This window comes from Pseudoliparis swirei, chromosome 18 (assembly GCF_029220125.1).
Source record: "Pseudoliparis swirei isolate HS2019 ecotype Mariana Trench chromosome 18, NWPU_hadal_v1, whole genome shotgun sequence".
In the NCBI taxonomy this organism is placed as follows: domain Eukaryota; kingdom Metazoa; phylum Chordata; class Actinopteri; order Perciformes; family Liparidae; genus Pseudoliparis; species Pseudoliparis swirei.
The window spans coordinates 71,265-88,545 of record NC_079405.1 but is presented as its reverse complement, the minus strand read 5'-3'; the positions used below and the strand labels follow the sequence as shown (position 1 = coordinate 88,545).

At 48.8% G+C, this 17,281-nt stretch overlaps 2 protein-coding genes across 2 annotated transcripts in view; one reads left to right on the top strand and one right to left on the bottom strand.

The window, feature by feature from the left end:
- The window catches only part of shld2 (shieldin complex subunit 2), an 18,431-nt gene extending 9,045 nt beyond the window's left edge, over positions 1-9,386 (bottom strand). Inside the window, exons 1-3 of the mRNA XM_056436922.1 lie at positions 9,302-9,386; positions 1,506-1,693; positions 43-815 (exon numbers count right to left, since the gene is read on the bottom strand). Of these exons, the coding sequence (XP_056292897.1) occupies positions 43-815; positions 1,506-1,692 (960 nt within the window). The 5' untranslated portion in view covers position 1,693; positions 9,302-9,386. The remainder of the gene's footprint in view (positions 1-42; positions 816-1,505; positions 1,694-9,301) is intronic.
- LOC130207811 (glutamate dehydrogenase, mitochondrial-like) overlaps positions 9,151-17,281 on the top strand; it is a 20,613-nt gene continuing 12,482 nt past the window's right edge. Inside the window, exon 1 of the mRNA XM_056436526.1 lies at positions 9,151-9,689. Coding sequence (XP_056292501.1) covers positions 9,296-9,689 — 394 coding nt within the window. The 5' untranslated portion in view covers positions 9,151-9,295. The remainder of the gene's footprint in view (positions 9,690-17,281) is intronic.

Here is a 17,281-nt window from a genome sequence, read left to right as displayed (position 1 = left end):
TCTACAGGAACCAGTTGTATGAGGCGTATCGTCTCCACTCACCTTCACCTCCTTCAGGTGACACGGGTGAACCACCGCCACCAGAACCGAGTGCCGACCCCCCCGCTTGTCACACCGGATCAGAAGTGTGGTGGTACCCCGGAGCCCGGCTGTGGTGGTTCTGGTGGTGCCGGCGGCGGACTCTTCGGTCCTGAGCTGTACTGAGATTCTAGCTTTCTTGAAATCGGGGGCTTGAGAAGCATCCCGGGGGGTCCTGGCTTCCTGGGAGCACAGCAGCCCCTCCGCCGTGGCCTCGACCACGACGCCCCCTTCCTGAGCCCGCGGGGCGGCGGAAGCCCCAGGTGACGGGGTCACGGGACTGAAGAGCTCCGGCGTGCTGGAGGAGGCGGACGGAGGCGTTTGGGTGTTCTTGGGTGGGGTTTGAGGAGGCGGGGTTTTCTCAGGGCTGCTTGCTGATTGGACGCCACTCCTTCCCTTCAGGATTAATGCCTGACTCAGAGTCCAGGTGGTGAGGTACTGAGTCTGGGCGGACAGAGGAGCGGACGGAGGGCGGTGCGGAGGCTCTGGTTCTGGTTTTCCCGGTTCGGGTGGAGCTGCAGGGAAACAGCAGTCCAGATACTCGAGGACCGAAGCCGAACATCGGTCTTCCTGACTGGCGTTAAATTCACGGCCAGATGACGCCTCTGTGGTCCAATCCGCTTGAGGGGCGGAGTCATCCCGATCGCTGTCGGGTTTCTGGATGCGTGACCTCGACGAGCGCCGATCGGCTTCCTGGTTCTCTCGGCCGGATCGCTCCTCCGTCAGGAGGTCTCCCGCTGCGTCGGAAATACAAACTAGTTATTTTAGTTTTTAACTTCATGTTGAAAAAACACAAAGATACACAAAAATACACATTTCTTTGCTTCTTGATAAGAGTTGGCTGTTCAGATTAAAGTCACGTTCATGTTCGCACAGTAAACATGAAGCTGAAGTTAGCTGAGCATAAAGACTGGTACAGAGGGAACAGCTAGCCGGGCTCCGACCAGCTGGTTTCATCAGAATATATATATATAATATATATATATATATATATATATATATATATATATATATATATGTATAATATATATCTATATAATATATATAATATATATGTATTATATATATAGTATATATAATATATAGATTATATATAATATATATCTATAATATATATAATGTATATCTTATATATATATATGTATATTATATCTATATTATATATATATTTAATATTCCTATCGTCAGTCCAAAAGCCCAAAAGGTTTTCTGTTGAATCAGAGAAACATGTGGGTTGATTTTATTGATCTACTTTAAAGTGTTTACCAAATCAAACCCTGAAGAAAATACATGTTGGGCTATTAAAACAACGAATAGTTAGTTAAAGACATTTAAATAAAATCAGAAAAGCCGGAATTTATTATTTGCAATTATTACAATGCACTTGAATCGACTTCTCAGTCAAGACAATGATTTGATGAACTGACCCTCGGGGTCCCTGAACGCCTCACGGGAGGCAGGCCTCAAGCGTCCGCCCTGCCAGGTGAGCTCCAGGTGTCTCCAGCCCTGAGGGGGGCGCTGTGGGCCCTCCGGCCCAGCTGCCCACTCCTCTTCCGGGCCGCAGGAGGCCGGAGGAGCCCCCAGGAAGACGTGGACCTTCGGCCGCTCGCTCATGCTGAGGAGGAAGAGTACGAGATGAAGAGCATCCTCCTGTCATTGTGTTAGGATCACACATAGCGGGGATCAACAACCCGCCAACCAGGTACACAGATTTGCCATCTGTGCCTAGACCAGCAGTCCAGACACATCGGAATTATTTTTGCAGGGTTCTCCGAGTCAAGAGGTACAAAACAACACACTATAATAACAGTAACAGTAACAATAATAGAAATATGAAACATATCTCAAAAAACACCATACAAAAAACACACTGTACATAGTGTGGTAATGTGTGTGTATGCAATATTTACAGTATAAACAGTAATAAGTATGTAAGTAGGCTAGTGCTGTACCTGGCTTGTAAAAGGAAAGAAGGAGGGGGAGGGGACAGTGATATGGGGATATCGCACATGTTCAGATGTTGGGGGAAGGTTGTGTGGGGCTATTGCACTGATTGTAGTGTTGCACATTTTTCACAGTTTCAAGGAGTGCCTCTTCCTCAGTAGTTGTGTTGTGCCATCAGTCTGACTGTGGCAGGGAAGAAGCTGTTGAAGAAGCGTGTCCTATGGGTGACGATGCTGTCCGCTCTGCTGTGTCTCAGGTTGGATGTGCAGTGTTTGTGTCTGAGCAGAGAGTGAGCTGGATGAAGTGAGTCTCCAATGATTCCCTCTGCTCTTTTCCGACAGCACTGCACATACATAGAGTCCATGGATGGAAGTTGTGTCCCTGTGATCCTCTCCGCGGTCCTTATGACTCTTTGCAGAGCCTTCCTCTCTGCCTGTGTGGTGTTTCCATACCACACAGTGATGCCTCTTGTGAGGATGCTCTATCAGTCCTCTATATGCCTGGGTGAGAGGGCGATGGTTCAGACCAGCTTTCCTGAGCATCCTGATGAAATAAAGCCTTTTCTGGGCCTTTTTCACCGTGGCTGTGGTGTGAAGAGTCCAGCTCAGGTCAGATGTCACCTGCATTCCCAGGAATCTGTACGTCAGCCCTCTCCACCTCAGTCCCTTTGATGATGAGAGGCTGTAGAGGGGAGGTTCTTCCTGAAGTCCAGTATTATTTCCTTGGTCTTGTTTGTGTTGAGGATGAGGTCGTTCTCCTCTCCATAGACCAGGATGTTGTTCACCAGGGTCCTGTAGCCCGACTCATCCCGCCTCCTTGATGAGCCCCAGGACGGTGGTGTCATCGGGCGTATTGATGAGGATGGTGTTGTCCTGGGTGGAGGTGCAGTCATGGGTGTACAGGGTGAATAGTTTGGGGCTCAGGCAGCAGCCCTGTGGGGATCCTGTGCTGACTGTGAGCTCGGTGGACACCCGTCCTCCCATTCTCACCACCTGGGGTCTTTCTGTCAGAAAGTCCAGAATCCAGTTGCAGGTTGGAGTTGGGACGCCGAGGTCTGTCAGCTTCTTGATTAGTTTTCCCGGGCGGATGGTATTAAAGGCAGAACTATAGTCCAGGAAAAGCATTCTGGCATACGTTCTGCGGCTTTCCAGGTGTTGCAGAGTGTGGTGTAGAGCTATTGCTACCGCGCCATCCACTGATCGGTTGGGGCGGTATGCAAACTGGAGGGGGTCGACATTGTCCGGGACCGTGTGGTTGATGTGGGCGAGGACCAGTTTTTCTAGGCACTTCATGGCGACTGGTGTGAGTGCCACTGGCCTGAAGTCATTTAAGGTGGGTGTGTCTGGTTTTTTGGGGACTGGTATGATGATGGAGGATTTAAAGATACGGGGAACTACAGCCTGAGATAGTGACAGGTTAAAGATGTCAGCATACACTCCGGCTAGTTGTTCCCCACAGACCTTTAGGACTTTGGGGGGAACTCCATCAGGTCCCACAGCCTTGTAGGGGTTTACCCTCTTCAGGGCCTTCAGGACCTGTGTGTGAGTCACCTGAAAGGCAAAGTCCATGGGGTCACAGGGGGCTTTTGAGGGTGTGTCCGTATTCAGCCTGTCGAACCTGGCATAAAAGTAGTTGAGGCTGTCTGGAAGGGTGGGATCACGGGGGTCTGTGGTTGTTGTGGTTTTCTTGTAGTTAGTGACAGACTGGATCCTGCCACATCCTGCGCGTGTTGTGGTTGAGATAGTAGCCTTCAAGTTTTTGGGAGTGAGCCCTCTTTGCTGCTCTGATGGACTTCTGCAGCTCGCGGCTCTCATATACTCCTCTTGGTCTCCTGACTTGAAGGCGCCCGTCTCTTCCTGATGTTATTTTTATGTCTCCATTAAACCAGGGTTTTTGGTTGGGAACATACGCACAGTCCTGGGAGGTGCACATAGGGACGACACCAGCTGATGTAGTCACTCACAGTCTCTGTGTATTCGTGGATGTCGTTGGTGGCCACTTTGAAGGTGCTCCAGTCTGTGGCCTCAAAGCAGCCCTGAAGGCTAGCCTGTGCCCCATCAGTCCAGGTGTTAAAGGTTCTGACGAGTACTGGCTTTGTCTTGAGCCTTTTGTTGTAGACTGGTTTGAGCCGGATTGCCATGTGGTCAGACTTTCCAAAATGGGGTTTTGGTTCAGCTGAGAAGGCATTCCTGATGTTGCTGTAGCATTGGTCCAGTGTTTTATTTCCCCTGGTGGGGAAGGTCACAAACTGATGCAGTTTGGGCATATTTTTCCGGAGATTGCAGTGATTAAAATCTCCCAGAATAATGACAGCAGCGTCGGGATCTGTGTTTTCATGCTCACTGATCATGTCGTGTAGCTCCTTCAGTGCAGCCTCCTCCTTAGCGGAGGGGGGGATATACACAACACTCACAATGATACATTGCAGTTCTCTGGGCAAATAAAATGGTCTTAGCCTCAAAGTCAGATCCTCCACATGTTCAGAGCAAGATGTTGATATGATCTTACTGTCGGTGCACCAGGATCTTTTGACGAGTGCGGCCGTTCCTCCTCCGCGAGTCTTTCCGCTTTCCACAGCGCATCGGTCCTCTCTGAAGACCGTGTAGCCATCTGGTGTAATTGCCTCGTCGGGTGTTTTCTCCCCCAGCCAGGTTTCACAGAAACACAGTATGGAGCAATCCCGAATGTCCTTCTGCATGGAAATCCGAGCATGTAGCTCGTCCACCTTGTTTTCCAGAGACTGAACAAGTTGACTCGGAGAGCTCCGCGACGTCGCCCTCTGTGGAGCGCCATCTTGAACTGTGACCTTAGAGATGACTCCTCCCCCTTCTGCCATCTTGATTTAAAGGGCACCGCCCCCTGAAGGATGAGAAGAGTCTAACTCCTCCCCCTTCCGACATATTGATTTAAAGGGCACCGCCCTCTGCAGGACGAGAGAAGTCTGACTCCTCCCCTTCTGCCATCTTGATTTAAAGGGCACCGCCCCCTGCAGGACGAGAACAGTCTGACTCCTCCCCTTCTGCCATCTTGATTTAAAGGGAACCGCCCCCTGCAGGACGAGAGAAGTCTGACTCCTCCCCTTCTGCCATCTTGATTTAAAGGGCACCGCCCCCTGCAGGACGAGAACAGTCTGACTCCTCCCCTTCTGCCATCTTGATTTAAAGGGAACCGCCCCCTGCAGGACGAGAGAAGTCTGACTCCTCCCCTTCTGCCATCTTGATTTAAAGGGCACCGCCCCCTGCAGGACGAGAACAGTCTGACTCCTCCCCTTCTGCCATCTTGATTTAAAGGGAACCGCCCCCTGCAGGACGAGAGGAGTCTGACTCCTCCCCTTCTGCCATCTTGATTTAAAGGGCACCGCCCCCTGCAGGACGAGGATAGTCTAACTCCTCCCCCTTCTGACATATTGATTTAAAGGGCACCGCCCTCTGCAGGACGAGAGGAGTCTGACTCCTCCCCTTCTGCCATCTTGATTTAAAGGGCACCGCCCCCTGCAGGACGAGAGGAGTCTGACTCCTCCCCTTCTGCCATCTTGATTTAAAGGGCACCACCCCCTGCAGGACGAGAGGAGTCTGACTCCTCCCCTTCTGCCATCTTGATTTAAAGGGCACCGCCCCCTGCAGGACGAGAGGAGTCTGACTCCTCCCCTTCTGCCATCTTGATTTAAAGGGCACCGCCCCCTGCAGGACGAGAGGAGTCTGACTCCTCCCCTTCTGCCATCTTGATTTAAAGGGCACCGCCCCCTGCAGGACGAGAGGAGTCTGACTCCTCCCCTTCTGCCATCTTGATTTAAAGGGCACCGCCCCCTGCAGGACGAGAGGAGTCTGACTCCTCCCCTTCTGCCATCTTGATTTAAAGGGCACCGCCCCCTGCAGGACGAGAGGAGTCTGACTCCTCCCCTTCTGCCATCTTGATTTAAAGGGCACTCTGACTATATTGTTGTACAAATACTGCATTCAAAAAGTTATTCAAGTAAAGGTTCAATGATATTAACATCAAAATAAACTTAAAAGTAGCAAAAGTAAAAGTACTTGTTATGAAGAGTATTATACAGTAAATACAACGAGATGTAGTAGAATGGAAGGATTGAGAACATAAAGTACCTCAAGATTATTATTATACATTTCAACCCTTTTAACAATAATTTGGGGATAGTGTATTAATATTTGTTGAGATGCTTGTATATGTACTTGAATGGATGTAGATATTATATATATATATATACATATGTTAAGAATATAAAAATACATACATAGTACCCCATGTCCCTCACTTTGCATGAAGGCCTGAAGCACCAGACCTTGTGTCCTCCTATGGCAGTCGGGCCTGACCAGAGAGAGCAGCTCATGGAACACACTGACACTCTGGATGAGAAGCACACAGGCACCAACTCTTCTGGACCTCGGCCAGAAGAGGACACATCCACACAGGCTCTGACCTCACTCTGACCCCTCAGTCGTAGAATTGAGATTTGATAAGAGCCGTACCTGTCACCGTCAATAACTGGTTTATGAAAGCAACAGATAGTTTCAAAGCCTTTTTGGTGGTTATTATATGAAAGAAACCAGCACCTCCTTAGTAGAGACTGCTTTAGATGGAGAACAACACACACACTGATCATGACGATGGGGAGAAGATCAGAGCCCAGAGGGTGGCACCACCCTGAGCTCCACCCTGATCTCCACCCTGATCTCCACCCTGATCTCCACCCTGATCTCCACCCTGAGCTCCACCCTGATCTCCACCCTGAGCTCCACCCTGATCTCCACCCTGAGCTCCAACGATTGCTACTTTTAACCAAGTGACGTCTCCATCTATATGATCTAATCACGCTGGCTCTTAAAGATATAAAGAGCCATGTTCTCCTGGAGAACTGCAGTCTGTTATTGAGCGATGCTTTGAGCCGACTCCATCAGGCCCGTGCTGCACGGTAAATGTTTTGTGTCTTTGGACTTTTGTTCTATCACACTTGATTAAATCCACTTTGTTTTGAATTTTACTTTGTCCTCCTGGTCATCTTTTCCCAACCTTCGACACATATATACATATACATATATATGTATATATACATATACATATATATATATACACAGTGGCGGGCCGTCAGGGCCAGCAAGGCCTTCTCTGCTGGCCTAAACATCATCAGAATATATATTTTTTTCTAAATATATTTCCCCACAAATATGTATTCAATTATTTCCCAGAGTAAGAATTATTCTCTTAATTTCATAGCGTTCCTCTTGGTTGCGCTGCTGCCAGTGCCAGGTTGAGATTTGGAGGGCTGGTCTTTATGTTCGATCTTTTATCCAATCATATTCAGCCATCGTGTGTTGCCAGGGGGCTAAAATCTGCCCTTAGGCCTTCAGAATCAACATTGCGGGCGCTGGTAGCTTCAAGTGAATGGGAATGACAATGTTGTGTCAACCAATCAGCTTTAGAGTTGGCTCCTCTAGGCCTTCTAGAAGGCCCCGGAACCGGCACAGGAGCAGCTAGCAGGCGGAGTGTTGCACGTCTTTTGATTGGATTACCAATATTGAGAGGCGGGGTCTATGGGCAGGTATATGCAGAACCTTAGAACTAGGAAACTGAATTTGATAAAGGAATTAATTCGCGGACTACAAAGCTGTTTTTTCAACCCACAATGGCGGAAGGAGGAGAAGATGTCGATTTGGTCGAGCATATACTTGAAATCTGCTTTGGGTGCGACAATGCCCTGTTTAGTGAACAAACTCGTGCAAGTGACTTTTTTCTTCTTCTTTTTCTCCGTCCCGATGCATTCTGCAACGCGCGAGACGGAGAGCCGAGAGAAATGACATGCTGTTGTGTAGATACGATCAACATCAGACGGCTGTTTAGTTTAATAAATGAACAAAGACGTGCTATAGAGAAAATGACGGGGGCGGGCCCATTTTTTTTTATGTCATGCGATCTACCAATACTACGCCGCGATCGACGTATTGAGCAGCCCTGGTCTACAGCCATGGCATCATAATGAGAGGAATAAGAGGTGGATTAATTCGGGTGGGACTGTGTAGGACCTCACTGAAGGCCCAGGCCCCAGGCCCACGGCCCGCCACTGTATATACATATATATAAACATGTATATATGTATATATACACATATATGTATATATACATATACATATATGTGTATATATACATATATATATATATATGTATATATACACTACCGTTCAAAAGTTTGGGATCACTTAGAAATGTCCTTATTCTTCAAAGTAAAGCACTGTTTTTTCAATAAAGATAACATTAATCAACAATACCCTCTCTACATTGTTAATGTGGTAAATGACTCTTCTAGGTGAAACGTCTGGTTTCTAATGACATATCTCCAGAGGTGTATAGAGGCCCATTTCATCATCACTCCAGTGTTCTTCTTATATTCATTTGATAAATAAAAGTGTGATTTTTCATGGAAGACACGAAATTGTCTGGGTGATCCCAAACTTTTGAACGGTAGTGTACATATATACATATATGTATATACACATATATATGTGTATATACATACATACATATATTTAGGATATGGCTCGTTTCCCTGTGTCCCTGGTGTCGCTTGTCTGTTCTCTGTGTGTGTGTGTGTGTGTGTGTGTGTGTGTGTGTTTGTGTGTGTTTGTGAGAGAAAATTTGGATTTAATTTACCATATTATTTGTTTTTCCTTCTCCATCACAAGACTGAAGTCATGTACATGTCCTGCCTCCTGGTTTAAATACTACCACACTCTTATATCATCTCTTGACAAGGTGTTTTATTGTCTCCCTTTAGTTTAACTTCTGCACTCAAGTTCCATATTTAACAAACCTTCCTGCTTGGATTAGTAAAAACAACTACACTATAAATTACAAACTAAATGAAAGTTGTAAATAAAGTATGAACATTCCGGTCGCGTACTGACGCTTTTAAACCGTGTGAACGTTCCGCGGCAACACGCGACTTTTCTTCTTCTTCTTCTTCTTCTTCTTCTTCTTCTTCTTCTTCTTCTTCGAGGTTCATCACCGCCCCGGGTTTTATTTAGAATGACAAATAAACTCAAGTGTAAACAAACACAAGTGTAAACAAACACCCCCCCCCCCTCTCCCTTCACCCCCCGGCCAAGAAAACCCGGTGTCAAAGTTTAAACGAGGTCTCGTGTCACGCGCATACGCAGCAGAAAGAGGCGGCGCCGCCGCTCCTCCTGCCGCGCTACAAGTGTCCGTGTCCCGCGCTGCGCGTCCTCCCTCAGACCCGGACCAACTCCTGTAAAGCTCTGAAATGTACCGGTACTTCGGGGAGACTCTCAGCCGGGGGGCGGGCCGCGTCCTGGGCTCGGGGGGCTCCGTCCGCGTCGCTCCCGCCGCGTCGCTGCTGCGGCACCGCGGCTACAGCCAGTCCGTGGACCGGGACGACGACCCGAACTTCCTCAGCATGGTGGAGGGCTTCTTCGACCGGGGCGCCGCCATGGTGGAGGACCGCCTGGTGGAGAGCCTGAAGACCCGCGAGACCGCCGAGCAGAAGCGGAAGCGCGTCCGCGGGATCCTGCGCGTCATCAAGCCCTGCAACCACGTGCTGAGCGTCTGCTTCCCCATCCGGAAGGACTCGGGCGAGTGGGAGGTGGTGGAGGGGTACCGGGCCCAGCACAGCCAGCACCGGACCCCCTGCAAGGGAGGTGAGCCGCGCGCGCGCGCGTGTGTGTGTGTGCGTGCACGTATAGGGAGGAGGTGTAGGGGGCCAGGGGCTGGTCCCTATGAGCACCTGTCCAGGTGAAAAGATGACCCTCCAGGTGGACTGTGAGGAACACTAACTGGTCCTGGACCAGCCTCTGGTAGTCCTGGTCCTGGTCCAGTCTCTGGTAGTCCTGGTCCAGTCTCTGGTAGTCCTGGTCCAGATCCAGTCTCTGGTAGTCCTGGTCCAGTCTCTGGTAGTCCTGGTCCTGGTCCAGTCTCTGGTAGTCCTGGTCCAGTCTCTGGTATTCCTGGTCCAGTCTCTGGTAGTCCTGGTCCTGGTCCAGTCTCTGGTAGTCCTGGTCCAGATCCAGTCTCTGGTAGTCCTGGTCCAGTCTCTGGTAGTCCTAGTCCAGTCTCTGGTAGTCCTGGTCCTGGTCCAGTCTCTGGTAGTCCTGGTCCAGTCTCTGGTAGTCCTGGTCCAGTCTCTGGTAGTCCTGGTCCAGTCTCTGGTAGTCCTGGTCCAGTCTCTGGTAGTCCTAGTCCAGTCTCTGGTAGTCCTGGTCCTGGTCCAGTCTCTGGTAGTCCTGGTCCAGTCTCTGGTAGTCCTAGTCCAGTCTCTGGTAGTCCTGGTCCAGTCTCTGGTGGTCCTGGTCCAGTCTCTGGTGGTCCTGGTCCAGTCTCTGGTAGTCCTGGTCCTGATCCTGAGTCTCCATCAGTAAAAAGTTTCTCGTTGTTGCTTTAAACTGGTAAACAACAACATTCACCATAACAACAACAACATTCACCATGTCAACAACTATGTGTGCGTGTGTGTATGTGCGTCTCTGTGTGTATGTGCATGTGTATGTGCATGTGTGTATGTGCGTCTCTGTATGTGCATGTGTGTCTCTGTATGTGCGTGTGTATGTGTGTCTCTGTATGTGTGTGTGTGTATGTGCATGTGTGTATGTGCGTCTGTATGTGCATGTGTGTCTCTGTATGTGCGTGTGTGTGTGCATGTGTGTCTCTGTATGTGCGTGTGTGTGTGTGTATGTGTGTCTCTGTATGTGTGTGTGTCTCTGTGTGTGTGTGTATGTGCATGTGTGTATGTGCGTCTGTATGTGCATGTGTGTCTCTGTGTGTATGTGTGTGTGTCTCTGTGTGTGTGTGTGTGCATGTGTGTCTCTGTATGTGTGTATGTGCATGTGTGTCTCTGTGTGTATGTGTGTGTGTGTGTATGTGTGTCTCTGTATGTGCGTGTGTGTGTCTGTGTGTGCGTGTGTGTATGTGTGTCTCTGTATGTGTGTGTGTGCTTCTCTGTATGTATGTATGTATCAGTGGCGGTGCGTCCATAGGGGGCGCTAGGGCGACGCCCCTTTTAAAATTTCGAGATGAAGAACAAAATATAATATATCCTGTCAATAAACATGATATACCAAATCATTTAAATAGTAAATAAACTGTGTTGACGCGCTACATGTGTGTGGGAGACCGTCAGCCTGTCAACAACCACTTAAGTTAAATGTGACATAAATAATATATCGCCACTCATCCTCACGGAGAGAAGCCCCGCCCCCTTTACGGGACACCGGCCCAACGTGTGTGTGCGGCAGCGAGCAAACATTTCACGGTCGTTTCGGCAAGGACGGCTTCTCATTGGAGGATGAAACGTGAATCTTGGGGCAAAACATGTGCACTCTGGCCAATGACATCGTTTCTTATTTCACGTGACTGGACTATTCGGCCAATCAGAGACCGGTATCGTTCCCTCAGCCAGAGAGCTCCACGGAGCTACGGGAGCAGGTAGCTAACGGAGCTGTTAGCTAACGGAGCTGTTAGCTGGAGCTCAGTGAGTAATGCTGTTTAGTTTCCCCTGTCTGTTGTTCCAAAGGGACTGAAACTCTCTGGACTACAACGGGGGGAGGGGCCTAAAGAGCTGCAGACTAGTGTAAAGCACGAATGTTAACGCAGCATCTAACTAACAGCATGAAGCTAACAGCATGGAGCTAACGAGCTAACGGCATGAAGCTAATGAGCTAACGGCATGAAGCTAACGAGCTAACGGCATGAAGCTAACGGCATGAAGCTAACGAGCTAACAGCATGGAGCTAACGAGCTAACAGCATGAAGCTAACCCTGTCTCAGACCGAACTGGCATCGAAACACAAGGAAGAAGTTGTGAAACAGACACATTCCCTCAGAATGATGGAGGCTGATTACAGACATGATGACTTTAACCAGAGAGTTATGGAGACTTTAGAGAGGAGCGACTCTACAGGAGAGGCTCTGTCCCCATGGAACATGTGATCTGACTCTACTCTGTCCCCATGGAACATGTGATCTGACTCTACTGTCCCCATGGAACATGTGATCTGACTCTACTCTGTCCCCATGGAACATGTGATCTGACTCTACTGTCCCCATGGAACATGTGATCTGACTACTCTGTCCCCATGTAACATGTGATCTGACTCTCTGTCCCCATGTAACATGTGATCTGACTACTCTGTCCCCATGGAACATGTGATCTGACTCTACTCTGTCCCCATGTAACATGTGATCTGACTCTACTCTGTCCCCATGGAACATGTGATCTCTACTCTGTCCCCATGGAACATGTGATCTCTCTGACTCTACTCTGTCCCCATGGAACATGTGATCTGACTCTACTCTGTCCCCATGGAACATGTGATCTGACTCTACTGTCCCCATGGAACATGTGATCTGACTCTACTCTGTCCCCATGGAACATGTGATCTGACTCTACTCTGTCCCCATGGAACATGTGATCTGACTCTACTCTGTCCCCATGGAACATGTGATCTGACTCTACTCTGTCCCCATGGAACATGTGATCTGACTCTACTCTGTCCCCATGGAACATGTGATCTGACTCTACTCTGTCCCCATGGAACATGTGATCTGACTCTACTCTGTCCCCATGGAACATGTGATCTGACTCTACTCTGTCCCCATGGAACATGTGATCTGACTCTACTCTGTCCCCATGGAACATGTGATCTGACTCTACTCTGTCCCCATGGAACATGTGATCTGACTCTACTCTGTCCCCATGGAACATGTGATCTGACTCTACTCTGTCCCCATGGAACATGTGATCTGACTCTACTCTGTCCCCATGGAACATGTGATCTGACTCTACTCTGTCCCCATGGAACATGTGATCTGACTCTACTCTGTCCCCATGGAACATGTGATCTGACTCTACTCTGTCCCCATGGAACATGTGATCTGACTCTACTCTGTCCCCATGGAACATGTGATCTGACTCTACTCTGTCCCCATGGAACATGTGATCTGACTCTACTCTGTCCCCATGGAACATGTGATCTGACTCTACTCTGTCCCCATGGAACATGTGATCTGACTCTACTCTGTCCCCATGGAACATGTGATCTGACTCTACTCTGTCCCCATGGAACATGTGATCTGACTCTACTCTGTCCCCATGGAACATGTGATCTGACTCTACTCTGTCCCCATGGAACATGTGATCTGACTCTACTCTGTCCCCATGGAACATGTGATCTGACTCTACTCTGTCCCCATGGAACATGTGATCTGACTCTACTCTGTCCCCATGGAACATGTGATCTGACTCTACTCTGTCCCCATGGAACATGTGATCTGACTCTACTCTGTCCCCATGGAACATGTGATCTGACTCTACTCTGTCCCCATGGAACATGTGATCTGACTCTACTCTGTCCCCATGGAACATGTGATCTGACTCTACTCTGTCCCCATGGAACATGTGATCTGACTCTACTCTGTCCCCATGGAACATGTGATCTGACTCTACTCTGTCCCCATGGAACATGTGATCTGACTCTACTCTGTCCCCATGGAACATGTGATCTGACTCTACTCTGTCCCCATGGAACATGTGATCTGACTCTACTCTGTCCCCATGGAAGATGTGATCTGACTCTACTCTGTCCCCATGGAACATGTGATCTGACTCTACTCTGTCCCCATGGAACATGTGATCTGACTCTACTCTGTCCCCATGGAACATGTGATCTGACTCTACTCTGTCCCCATGGAACATGTGATCTGACTCTACTCTGTCCCCATGGAACATGTGATCTGACTCTACTCTGTCCCCATGGAACATGTGATCTGACTCTACTCTGTCCCCATGGAACATGTGATCTGACTCTACTCTGTCCCCATGGAACATGTGATCTGACTCTACTCTGTCCCCATGGAACATGTGATCTGACTCTACTCTGTCCCCATGGAACATGTGATCTCTGACTCTACTCTGTCCCCATGGAACATGTGATCTCTGACTCTACTCTGTCCCCATGGAACATGTGATCTGACTCTACTCTGTCCCCATGGAACATGTGATCTCTGACTCTACTCTGTCCCCATGGAACATGTGATCTGACTCTACTCTGTCCCCATGGAACATGTGATCTGACTCTACTCTGTCCCCATGGAACATGTGATCTGACTCTACTCTGTCCCCATGGAACATGTGATCTGACTCTGCTCTGTCCCCATGGAACATGTGATCTGACTCTACTCTGTCCCCACGGAACATGTGATCTGACTCTACTCTGTCCCCACGGAACATGTGATCTGACTCTACTCTGTCCCCACGGAACATGTGATCTGACTCTACTCTGTCCCCATGGAACATGTGATCTGACTCTACTCTGTCCCCATGGAACATGTGATCTGACTCTACTCTGTCCCCATGTAACATGTGATCTGACTCTACTCTGTCCCCATGTAACATGTGATCTGACTCTACTCTGTCCCCATGGAACATGTGATCTGACTCTACTCTGTCCCCATGGAACATGTGATCTGACTCTACTCTGTCCCCATGGAACATGTGATCTGACTCTACTCTGTCCCCATGGAACATGTGATCTGACTCTACTCTGTCCCCATGGAACATGTGATCTGACTCTACTCTGTCCCCATGGAACATGTGATCTGACTCTACTCTGTCCCCATGGAACATGTGATCTGACTCTACTCTGTCCCCATGGAACATGTGATCTGACTCTACTCTGTCCCCATGGAACATGTGATCTGACTCTACTCTGTCCCCATGGAACATGTGATCTGACTCTACTCTGTCCCCATGGAACATGTGATCTGACTCTACTCTGTCCCCATGGAACATGTGATCTGACTCTACTCTGTCCCCATGGAACATGTGATCTGACTCTACTCTGTCCCCATGGAACATGTGATCTGACTCTACTCTGTCCCCATGGAACATGTGATCTGACTCTACTCTGTCCCCATGGAACATGTGATCTGACTCTACTCTGTCTCCATGGAACATGTGATCTGACTACTCTGTCCCCATGGAACATGTGATCTGACTCTACTCTGTCCCCATGGAACATGTGATCTGACTCTACTCTGTCCCCATGGAACATGTGATCTGACTCTACTCTGTCCCCATGGAACATGTGATCTGACTCTACTCTGTCCCCATGGAACATGTGATCTCTGACTCTACTCTGTCCCCATGGAACATGTGATCTGACTCTACTCTGTCCCCATGGAACATGTGATCTGACTCTGCTCTGTCCCCATGGAACATGTGATCTGACTCTACTCTGTCCCCATGGAACATGTGATCTGACTACTCTGTCCCCATGGAACATGTGATCTGACTCTACTCTGTCCCCATGGAACATGTGATCTGACTCTACTCTGTCCCCATGGAACATGTGATCTGACTCTACTCTGTCCCCATGGAACATGTGATCTCTGACTCTACTCTGTCCCCATGGAACATGTGATCTGACTCTGCTCTGTCCCCATGGAACATGTGATCTGACTCTGCTCTGTCCCCATGGAACATGTGATCTGACTCTACTCTGTCCCCATGGAACATGTGATCTGACTCTACTCTGTCCCCATGGAACATGTGATCTGACTCTACTCTGTCCCCATGGAACATGTGATCTGACTCTACTCTGTCCCCATGGAACATGTGATCTGACTCTACTCTGTCCCCATGGAACATGTGATCTGACTACTCTGTCCCCATGGAACATGTGATCTGACTCTGCTCTGTCCCCATGGAACATGTGATCTGACTCTGCTCTGTCCCCATGGAACATGTGATCTGACTCTACTCTGTCCCCATGGAACATGTGATCTGACTCTACTCTGTCCCCATGGAACATGTGATCTGACTCTACTGTCCCCATGGAACATGTGATCTGACTCTACTCTGTCCCCATGGAACATGTGATCTGACTACTCTGTCCCCATGGAACATGTGATCTGACTCTACTCTGTCCCCATGGAACATGTGATCTGACTCTACTCTGTCCCCACGGAACATGTGATCTGACTCTACTCTGTCCCCACGGAACATGTGATCTGACTCTACTCTGTCCCCACGGAACATGTGATCTGACTCTACTCTGTCCCCACGGAACATGTGATCTGACTCTACTCTGTCCCCATGGAACATGTGATCTGACTCTACTCTGTCCCCATGGAACATGTGATCTGACTCTACTCTGTCCCCATGGAACATGTGATCTGACTCTACTCTGTCCCCATGGAACATGTGATCTGACTCTACTCTGTCCCCATGGAACATGTGATCTCTGACTCTACTCTGTCCCCATGGAACATGTGATCTCTGACTCTACTCTGTCCCCATGGAACATGTGATCTCTGACTACTCTGTCCCCATGTAACATGTGATCTCTGACTCTACTCTGTCCCCATGTAACATGTGATCTCTGACTCTACTCTGTCCCCATGTAACATGTGATCTCTCTGACTCTACTCTGTCCCCATGGAACATGTGATCTCTCTGACTCTACTCTGTCCCCATGGAACATGTGATCTCTCTACTCTGTCCCCATGGAACATGTGATCTCTGACTCTACTCTGTCCCCATGGAACATGTGATCTCTGACTCTACTCTGTCCCCATGGAACATGTGATCTCTGACTCTACTCTGTCCCCATGGAACATGTGATCTCTGACTCTACTCTGTCCCCATGGAACATGTGATCTCTGACTCTACTCTGTCCCCATGTAACATGTGATCTCTGACTCTACTCTGTCCCCATGGAACATGTGATCTCTGACTCTACTCTGTCCCCATGGAACATGTGATCTGACTCTACTCTGTCCCCATGGAACATGTGATCTGACTCTACTCTGTCCCCATGGAACATGTGATCTGACTCTACTCTGTCCCCATGTAACATGTGATCTCTGACTCTACTCTGTCCCCATGGAACATGTGATCTGACTCTACTCTGTCCCCATGGAACATGTGATCTCTGTGACTCTACTCTGTCCCCATGTAACATGTGAGATCTGACTCTACTCTGTCCCCATGGAACATGTGAGATCTGACTCTACTCTGTCCCCATGGAACATGTGATCTGACTCTACTCTGTCCCCATGTAACATGTGATCTCTGTGACTCTACTCTGTCCCCATGTAACATGTGATCTCTGACTCTACTCTGTCCCCATGGAACATGTGATCTCTGACTCTACTCTGTCCCCATGTAACATGTGATCTCTGACTCTACTCTGTCCCCATGGAACATGTGATCTCTCTGACTCTACTCTGTCCCCAT